This window comes from Fulmarus glacialis, unplaced genomic scaffold (genome assembly GCF_000690835.1).
Source record: "Fulmarus glacialis isolate BGI_N327 unplaced genomic scaffold, ASM69083v1 scaffold32718, whole genome shotgun sequence".
Taxonomy (NCBI): Eukaryota; Metazoa; Chordata; class Aves; order Procellariiformes; family Procellariidae; genus Fulmarus; species Fulmarus glacialis.
Genome location: NW_009226873.1, coordinates 1 through 10,400, shown reverse-complemented (window position 1 = coordinate 10,400; position 10,400 = coordinate 1). Strand labels below are relative to the sequence as shown.

The following is a 10,400-nucleotide window of genomic DNA, read 5'->3' as shown; positions in this document are numbered from 1 at the left end:
CAGGACACTTGAACTAAAACAAAGAGCTGAATCACCAACACCCTTCTTCATAAGGGACACTAAGTTCTTCAACACATTTGCTCTCAATGTTCAGAACAGACCTCAACATTGTAAAGGAGTTTAAAATCCAAGAAAAAAAACTGGACTGAAATCCCTTAGTCTAGGCTCACGACCCATTCAAAAGGCAGCTCTGCATTTTGCCATTAGGATTAAGCACTGGGGAGAACGCGACTTAAATATCCCACGCAAGCTCAAAATGAGTTTGCGTTTAGATGGATATGCAACAATTAAACCTCACTTACTGACCATAAGGCACAAGGTTTTCCAGAGGCTCAGGCTGCCTGTTGTCACTGGATACTGGCCACTGGGTGTAACTTCCATCATAATGACAACTAATGAATTTACTGCCATCCCTTTGCCAGTAGAGGTTCTCCAGTTGCTGAAGAGGAAGACACACAATGACTGCTCTCCAGAGAGCTGTTAACCCCCCCCAAAACCAATGCATTCTTACTAAAAAAAAAAACCTTTGTCAGGCTCTCCCTGCACCTACTTGTCTTCAGAGTGCTCTGAGAGGAGAGCGCCCTTGAACTGACTTTGGATTGAATTAATACCTGGCTGCCCAGGAAATGGTGTGTCACTTCATTATTCTGCAGGTCCCACAGGACAATCAAGCCCCTGCTGTATCCAATCAGGATCTGGTCGGGGTTCTTAGGATGCTCCCGAAGGGCTTCCACCAATTCACATGATCGCCTGTTACAGTAATCTTCTGGTACCCTACAGAAGCAGAAGAGAAAACCAAGAAAAGTTTATTCCAGGTACAACCCAATATGACTGTAATAACAGTTAAGGTATAAGAACAAGAAATTAAGCAACAAAAAGTTCAAACAGATGAGAATAAGTACGATCTTTCTACAAATCCTCCAAGCAGCAGAAAAATCTTATGTAAGACATCACACCAGGCCTGCCACATGAACATGCATCCAGTCCCATTTTCCTCAGGGAAAACCCAAGGTTTACAATGAATTCCAGGACTGGATCCCAGGAGTGTAAAGACAGTCTGAATCACCCACCCTATTCTCTTGTGATCCTTACAGAATAAAGGTAACATGGAAATGTCAGTAGGAAGCAACAACAACATGAAGTACGACAGTTTTCAGCAGCACTTGAATCTCCAGGGTGACAAAATCCTCATTTGGACAAAGCAGCATCAGAAGTTATGCCAATGGTCAAAAAAAAATTAAAAAAAAAAAAAAAGGGCAATTACAGCTAAGCGTAATATTTTTTGCAAAAGTAAACGCAAGGAACAGAGCACAAGGTTTGCAGATTTATACTCCTGTATAGTTCTGCCTATATGCAGCACTGCCTATATGTCACTTCCACGGTGACAGTACTGGGTTGACCAGGACAGAAACTGTTATTTAACACATACCAGGACCAAAACTTACTTTCACAGGAGTCATGCAGATTTGGACAATGCTTAACACAATAGTGAGGCCCCGATACATAATCTAGAGTGACATTTTAACAAAGGAGATGTCTGCTAATGAGATTCCACCTCTACACTGCGGTGCCTGTTTGCTCACTCACCGCTGCAGCACAGCCTCAGAGGTTATGGTCCTGTCCTCTAGCACTCTGAATGCCGGAAGCTCCACCACAAAGATGTTGCCACTCTCCGTACCAAGATACAGGACTTCCCGTGAGGAATGGGGAAGGACAGCTGTTACCTGCGTGGCACTTGGTGGAGACCTGGGAATGCAAAGAGACTCTCATCAACTGCATGCAAAAAGACTGTCATTATTAAATTGAGAGAACTAACAACTCAACAGGGATATGTACAAGTGTCATTTGTGTTATAGACAGAGATCTTGAGCCAGGCATGATTTTTCTAAAGGAGGAAAACACTAGCTTTAAGATAAATTACGTGAAAAGACTTTTGACAAGCATGTGAACAAAGACCCAGATGCCTTTTTAGAGAAGCCTCTCTTATTTAGCCAAAGGAGCTAAAAATAGCTCACCCAAAACTGGCAAGATCAAGTGAAACTAAAAGCATAGCAGTATTTTAAACTCTGACTTAAGGGATGCTTAGATTTACCTGACCTTAAGATTTACAGCTCCTGTACACACAGAAGTGGATGCACAATATTAAAAAAAGATGTCACCCTTTACATTGGTACAACACTCTTAAAAGGTGGTCTCTGGACCCCTAGCCAACTCCTGTTTGGTTTCCATGGATGCCCCTTTAATGGATTCACAGGAGTGAGAGTCTGTAAGAACAGGACAAGCTCTAGCTAGAACAATAGCAGAATTTTCTTACTTGCCTATCCCCAAACTAGCCCAAAAACACTCTTGCAGATTACCCAGGTGGCCCTTTCAACGTGAAGCAGTGCTCCTCCCGCAGCTCAGATGCTCCACTGTGCTGCTTCAGGCTCCAGAGATGCAAGCTGTTATCATCTAGCAATGTCACCAGCTGGCACTACAGAATCACAACATTAAATATAACACAGTAAATTTAGCAATAAAGTTGCTGCTGTTCATAATTCTCTGCTAAAACAGGACTGAGGAGGCAGCCACAGTTCTTTATAGCGGTGGATATATACTGCAGCAATGCTGTTGGCTAACAATAAGGGATTTGGGGGTTGGGGGGAGAACCCCAAGAACTAGCCTAAAGGCTAAAAACCTTCTTATATAGGACAAAGGCACAGGTTATCACTGAGAGGGATGACAAGGATTTAGGCTCTTGAAAAAGATCAGCCTATCCTGTAAAGCTCAGCAAGGAGCTGCAGGCTGTTAGCTCACCACCTTCTCGCTCAGCATGGTTTGCTGCAACACACCCCAGCTTTGGGTGGGGCCGATACAGTCTACTACACCACACTCCTTACATTCTTCGTGTCCAACCTCATTCTGGAGGGTTGTGTCAGAGTCCTTTTATGAGCCCAGCCCTACCGGCTGCATGTTCAAATTGAAGCATTTTACCTGCTGAAGACACACCTGGTGCAACACTCCCCGTGGGAGTTTCAGCTTATACTATTAGTTAAGCAAACAGACACCCAAAACCGCCTCAAGAATTAAATCCCCTCTCAAAAGGGGCCACTCGTGCTATACAGGCGGCATCAAGCAACAAAGTATGAAGACACCAGTCTTCCAGTCAAGGGAAGGGAAAGTGGTTAGACAGCCACCAGACATTTGGAAAATTCTGCCTTCCTATTTTTAGTTTGTGGCAATAACTGTTCAGCAATCCCCAAGAGCAAGATTCAATACCCCAAAACACAAAGGCAACAAGCTTAACAGCAGGCAAGGTTAGCAGTACTGTTTTGAACTCCTGAAAATAATTAAATCAGTTCAGCGGCGGCTACTGTTCTGCCTGTTCTGCAGAAGAAAGACCACCCAGTCCTACTGAAAGAATAGGGGCTGCAAAAGCAAAACAAAGTTCTTGCTTCTGCAGCAGATTGCCTGAACTATTCTGGCATTATTACCATTCCCAGTATGTTGCTTGAGATAAATGACTAACAGTTACGAACAATAAAGCTACTCTTAAGTTTTACCGAGCATCTCCACAGCAACAAGTGCTATTAAGAGCACAAAATACACTGCGATAAGCATTCCCGACCAAGCAGCATCTGAATATACTTGGTAATAGGAGCCCAGTTGCCTGGAACAAACTCAACACCTGTTTAAGAGAAGTCTACATAAGTCGCAGAGGTACTGAAAATACACTTACCTGATCAGGTATAAAGTGAATCTGCATTACAGTATTGTTTTCTTCATGTAAACCCATGAACTCCACCCCAGGAGCACCATATCTGAAGAGTTTGTTGAGGATCTACAGTATTTAAGATGACCTACAGCTACAATTAATTGCTAAGAAGCTTGCTAGCAAGCAAGACGAAAAGAGATTAGTTTGAAACCATGTTTTACTGTTAGTAATGTGGACTGAAAAGAACCAATAAAAATTACTATGCTTGTGGCAGGTTACACACACTACAGGAGAACATGGAAGTTTACTTCATCCTTTAAGCACATGCAGAAGCGGTGCCTGGACCCTTTTTTGCTGAGAGATGTTTAGTGGTTTCCCAGACACTACAATCCTGCTTAACTAATTTGTAACCAAGAGACAGATGGCTACTGCCCGCATGTGGCGTCCAGCCTCTGAACAAACACCACCAGGAATGAATGATTAAGCAGGCAGAGAGAGCACCAACTCTTCCTTTCTGGGCTGAGTGATATGCCTGTTTTCCAGCTTGCCTAGCTGGTACTGTGCCATGGGAATCACCTCAGTGCCTCACATGTATACAAAAATTGGACTGGACATCATTAGCTAAAAAAAAGTCACCACCTTCAATGTTTAAGTCTTTAATGCCTGGATGGTCAAAAACTCTGGAAGCCAAAACCATTTCTGACTTCAGTTTTAACCTTTGAAATAGAATTGCTTTAAAAAAAAAAAAGGAACCCTGCCCCAAATATTTAAACCACCCTGGAATTTACAACATGAAGGATTGCTAAACATAGGCCAGATCTAGTCTGACCTTCTGCATAGCAAGAGTAAAGACTCTTGTCTAATATCTGCATCAGCTCAGCTTCTGTTTGAGCTATAGTTCAGCTCTTGGCAAGATAATCCCATTCTGATCAGACCAAAATCACTTCAGACCTAGGCAAACTGTTCCAATGTTCCAGTAACTCTTGCTTGCAAATTTATACTTATTCTAACTTTTTACAGTGTCTTCAAAGTTCCACATTCTGATGCGGTCAGAGAAATCTAGCCAAAGTTGTTCAAAAGAATACAGTTTGATGGCTCCCGATCGCGTTCCAATGGCCATAAGGCGGAGAAATGGGCTATAGCCCAGTGTACTGGGTTGATGGGGAAATCCATGTTCCACAGTCTGGAGAAAGAAAAATCACGATCAACAGCATGTTTCATGGGCATTGTTGTATACAGATAAAAAACAGAAGTTAAATATGGCATGGCAGTCTGAAATACAGCACTTAATGGCAGCTTTTTCTGTTGAGAAGTGTTCAAACACAGGTTAGATTTGCTGAACAATAGCCTAAGGATGAATCTATTCCAAGAAGCCCTGGCTCTGCAGCCAGGATATGCAGAAGTGTAACAGAAATGAAAGAGAAATATTCTGAAAACACTAACCCAAGCAGCTCTTTATTTTAAGATTATAAATAACTCTGCATAAGCACAGCTTACTCAGTCACCACAATACACTCCATCACTCCACATCAACTTTACTTCTGTAAACCAACTGCTCAGCACAATTTCAAAGTCTGACACAAATACCGCGTATTGGAAGGTCAGCTTTATCTGTCAAATTCCACACAGGTCAGCCTTCGTGACCTCCTCTTGTTGATTGACATCAAGAAATGGTGCACAGCTATGAAGAACTGTTGAGTGAACATCAGAACTTATCAAGAAAACTAAACAGATTTCCTACAGGCCAGTCAGGAAAACTAATGTAACTGATACCCATTTTCCAGAGGTAGCGCAAGGAACACTGGAATTTAATGAGAGCAGGAGCCTGCTAGGCCACCTCAGACTAATTCAAAGCCATTTGGTAATAAAAAGGTGTCAGTCACTATCATGGGGAGCAGTATGTGGCTTGGCCTTAGTGGCTTCCCTAAAGTAAAATTTACGCTGCACCAAGAGGAAGATTTGGAGCATGTTGTACACATCATACTTAGCATGGTCGATGCATTTACACACTATGGACTAATATTCTGCCATACTTACAGGATGCAACCAAGCTGCTTGTAAAATAGCTCTGTCAAGTTTTTAGAAGTGCTAATGTACAGCTATTATCGTCGTTTAGACAAAACAAGTATGCGTAAGTGTTCAGCAATATATAGCCACGTAAAGAGGGATTTGCGTGCCCAGAGATTAATAGGGCTACTTCCTGGAAAACATCGTTACCCTTACAGTCCCAGCTTCTGGAAAATATGTTCTTCTAAGGCAAGCTGGTCAGCTACAGAATAGGAATTTGTTACAAAACAGCCCGAGGACCACTCATGGGAGAAGGGGAAAAAAAAAAAAAAAAGAGAGAGAGAAGAATAAGCAGCAAACCCTCCATCTACAGAAGCTACAGAAGGAGGTGCATCTACTTGCACCTCACTCCCATCCTCATTTCCATCATGTCTTTGAGACAGAGCTACCACATCACGTGGCTTTATGGTTTATTCAACCTAGAAGTAACACCTGGACTTTATTTCCTGCATAGTGATTTCCCAACTTCATCCCTTGCAGGAGAATCAAATAAAGCCAGTTTCATTTCTGTGGTCATGCCATTAGCCTGAGCTGCTCCCAGCTGCTACGAAGTAGTTTAATGCCCCTTTACTGTTCCTGCTCAAAGACACAGACATAGGAGTATATGGCTGAGTCCATAGTCTGCCAGATTGCTTCAGTTTTAGCCATTTGATCACAATTCCTAAACTGTAAAAATAGACCTCCTTCCTCTAAATCATCAGTTACCCCAGTCTGAGGTCCTATTAGGGGAAGATGAGCCATTTCAGAAGACAGAAAATCGGAAATACTGGAGCATTTCCCAATTTTCTGCTTGCCATCTTGTAAGGCTGGGCAAAGGAGTAGTTACTAATTTTTAACCTTTTATATGTAGTAAATCAAGATTAGTACTACTGGCTCTAAGACCACTGAGTTTATTTTCCTTTATAACAACTTAATCTCCAGCCTTACTTATTTATATTCTAAGAAGATAATTTAAGTGTTAAGTTTGTATTATTAAAAACAAATTTTGAGAAGTCAATCTTTTTAATGTCACCCTTGAAGTTGTTTTGCTTAGCTGCACATATGAAACTTCCTAGAAGAGACTGTATGAAAGTAGCAACTTACCTATGCACTCAGAACTGAAACAGGGCCGTTTTCTAATCCAGCACAGGCAAAGAGTAATTTCTCTGTACCGTGATAGCTACTGAGATAACACAGAAAAGCTTCCTAGTTGTCAAAGTTGTGCGAGTATGAAGCCATGGTATACAATTCTGGGACAGAAGACTCAAGATAAGATGTTATCTTAAAAACAAGTCAGACACTTAACTGAATCAGGTGTACCATGGACAACAAACACCATTCCACTCTCCCCCAAAAACAGAGTCAGGAACTTGTTAGGGAGAACACTAGTATAATTCCACAGTTGTAGTTTCAACTTGTTCGCAGTCGCTGCACTGTCATCAGCACAACTAGGTGCCATTTTCAATGAAACATCAATTAGAATCTGTGTTTATTCTAAGATTTTTTCCAGCCCAGAAGATAAGGCTTTAGCCATAATTCTCATAATAGAAAACCATGACTTATACAATACTGTAGTGCCTGTTAGGAAGCTGTCAATACTAGCCTTAATATTGGCCTAATTATATCTTGGTTTTGATGTGTTAATTTGTAAACACATTAGACAAGTCAATAAAAGCTTTAATTTTTAAGTATGAGACCTACGAACTGCATAACTGAGTGTGTACCATTCAGTAATAATAACAGGAGGGTAATTTTTTCTCTCCAGGTTTTCCTTCAATAGAAAATTTGAAGTACTCCCCATCCCGTAGACAAATTTGCAAAAGCTACAGTAACTATTACATCCAGTAATAGAAGGCCACTGCAGAAAATAGTACCACATGCAGAAGCACAAGAGAGTATCAGTAACTACCACAGTGTGTTACACAACTGCTTATGCAGTAAAGTAAATGTACTAATGGTTTCTGATAGCTTTGAATCTTCAACCAAGATACCCATAAGACGCAACGAAGATAACTCCCTAATATGTCGTTCATTTGTTTCCACAGCCGGGAAAGAAAGGCATCGGGGTGGCTTTTTGGCTGTATTTGACACCATCAGGGCCAGGCATTCACATTCACTGTACTGATTACCCAGATCTTTTTCTCGTACTTACTTACACCCAGTTGTCAAATCACATCAAGTCAGCTTTTCGGCTAGCCTCCCTTCCTCCCCTCTCTCAGGCAGCTTTCATCAGCGAATCCTTTCACCTGCTCAGCAGGTAAACCCAGCAAGGGGGAGCAAGGGGGGCAGAAGGCAGGAGAGGTTACAATGGAGCCTTTCAGCAGAGCTGAAATGAGAAACTAGAGTGCCCTCCTTCTCAAAAGGGCCTTTGTTTCTTCAAGGAAAGGTAGGAGCTTTCGTTTTCATTTTCCTCAGACCACAGATTTGTCAGACTCAGTAAAAGTAAGCCTGATGTCAGCAGCAATAACTAACAGAAATGCTTCATGTCAGTCACATTTATTGCAGGAAAAATGCAGCCAAACTTAACAGTTGTTCGCCACCCACACTAAAGCTGTGCAGATGAAATTCAGTGCTATCTTCCTTCTTTCATTTCTCTCCGCTTCTCCTCTCAGATTGTTTTATGACAAAGCAGAGACAAACTCAACCACAGGCAATACAAACCCTGTACCTTTGTTAATATGTCTTTTGAAGAAACAATGAAGCCTGTATGTGTTAAATCTACTTTGCATAGACACTAATTCAGATTTTAGGTAAGCTATCCATCACACCCATTAGCAAAGGGTTAGGAAGACTGAAAAGAGGGGAAAAAAAAAAAACACAAAGCCATAAATTAAATGCAGCGTTCCCAGTTTGGTAACATTCAGCTGTAAGACAGGCTGGTTCACCTGTGTGTTACCCATCATCTAGTCTGACGATGCCAGCCTGAACATGTTTGTTCTGCGGAGCTTGGACTGAGCCAAAGGCATCCAAATACTACTTCCAAAAGCAGGATAAACTTAAAGAAGTAGACTGCCAAGTCCACATACCTTATCCTTCATTCTATCCACTGAGCTAAAAACAGATTCTTGCAACAGGTACACACAAGTATGGGAAGTTCTTACTCATACAGAGAAACAGATATGCAAAGCTAAGTGACTAGCAGAATTTAGGAAGGTGCTTTTTGAAACAAACACAAGTATGAGGACAGTTTGAAGAGCTAGTCCAGTGGTGTCAATCAATCCTTTAAAACCATCTAGACCACCTCTTATCTGGAACAGAAATGTAAGACGGAAACAGTAAAAAGATCGCAACCTATTTATACTTGAGGGAGTAAAAAAAAAAATCCACCACCACCAATTAAAAAGACTTTTTTAATTGAAGACCATTACCAGGTCAGCATGGCCAAATACATTCCACTATATTAACACTAAACTTGTGCAGCATCATGCATTCATACTCAACTTCAGTGTAAACAATAAAATGAGGGCAGGAATCCCCAGCACTTTTAAGGTACAGACCTTCCATTTAGTCACTACCAGCATCACACACCAAAGAGGTGTTTTGCAAATACACCATGCAGTTTCTCTGATCAGCAACTTTATAGTCCCACAAAATATTTGCCAAGCAGGTTCTTAACCAGAAGTGTTTCAAAGACCTCAAATAACAAGCGTTTAAAATCTTGCTTACCAGCACTAATGTGCTTGCTTTACCAGCACATTAGACAAGGACGGTCTTGGCACAGGAAGTACTGTTTCTTGGCTCCTTGAAGCCACAACCTTCAACAGGTCAGAATTAAGGTCTGACTTTCCCAGATCTTCTCAGTCTACCTAGCTGTGAGTAGACGTTTATTGTATCAAAGGGTGGAGGCTTTCAAATGATCAATTATCTCTGGAAATACTAGAACGGGACACACAAGACTTGGAGGGAAAAAAAAAAAACTTTATGCAAGAAAAAAGTATAATGTAAAAGATTCTGGTATAATGCTCATTCCCTTTGCGATTCTTGATAGAAAAGAACATGTTACTGTGGCTTAAAAGTGCAAATGCATTTTTCAAGGTCTTTAATTACCAGGTTGTTAATGAGAGTAAACCATTAGGAAGTGTCCAAAGTAGTCGCCTCGCTAGAAACAAGATGCAATATTTACCTTCAGGACTGAATCAAATGGAGTCACAAATCCTGATGCCAACTTCTAATATATTTGGATGTTTCCCTCTGCTGCAAAAGCTAGTTCTTTCAACCCTATTTTGCATCATCCAAATTAGTCTGTCTCTGGCAGGTAAAGTTTGGCCAAACATTCTCGTAAGTGAAAGGCATATTCAAGGCAGAGACATCCCTGAAACAGCAAAGGTTTTTCCAAGGTATATACAATTTTACGCGCTTATAAGCAATGTTGACCCATACCTCGGACGTCTTTTCTGAAGCTGACATCGCATTCAGCTAAATGCAAACAACTCGATCCTGGTCTTCATTTACTGAAATTTTTACTGCATCTGCACTAGCATTTCCTCATGGTAGCAAGCAGAAAATAGGCCTGAAGCCCTCTTGAGTTCCTTTTGGCTCCCCAGTGGGAGGGAGGTATGCATGGAAATGGTGTGGTTTAGTACCAAATTACATTAAATCATTCATCTCAAATATCCAAAGTTCCACTTTAAGTATATATCTACACTAGAATTTTAATGAA

The 10,400-nt window shown here is 41.2% G+C and overlaps 1 protein-coding gene across 1 annotated transcript in view; it reads right to left on the bottom strand.

Annotated features, from left to right (window-relative positions):
- LLGL1 (lethal giant larvae homolog 1 (Drosophila)) overlaps positions 1–4,899 on the bottom strand; it is a 19,896-nt gene extending 14,997 nt beyond the window's left edge. The window contains exons 1-6 of the mRNA XM_009582952.1: positions 4,780–4,899; positions 3,719–3,800; positions 2,358–2,473; positions 1,588–1,746; positions 612–774; positions 307–439 (exon numbers count right to left, since the gene is read on the bottom strand). Coding sequence (XP_009581247.1) covers positions 307–439; positions 612–774; positions 1,588–1,746; positions 2,358–2,473; positions 3,719–3,800; positions 4,780–4,814 — 688 coding nt within the window. The 5' untranslated portion in view covers positions 4,815–4,899. The remainder of the gene's footprint in view (positions 1–306; positions 440–611; positions 775–1,587; positions 1,747–2,357; positions 2,474–3,718; positions 3,801–4,779) is intronic.
- Positions 4,900–10,400: the final 5,501 nt, after the last annotated feature.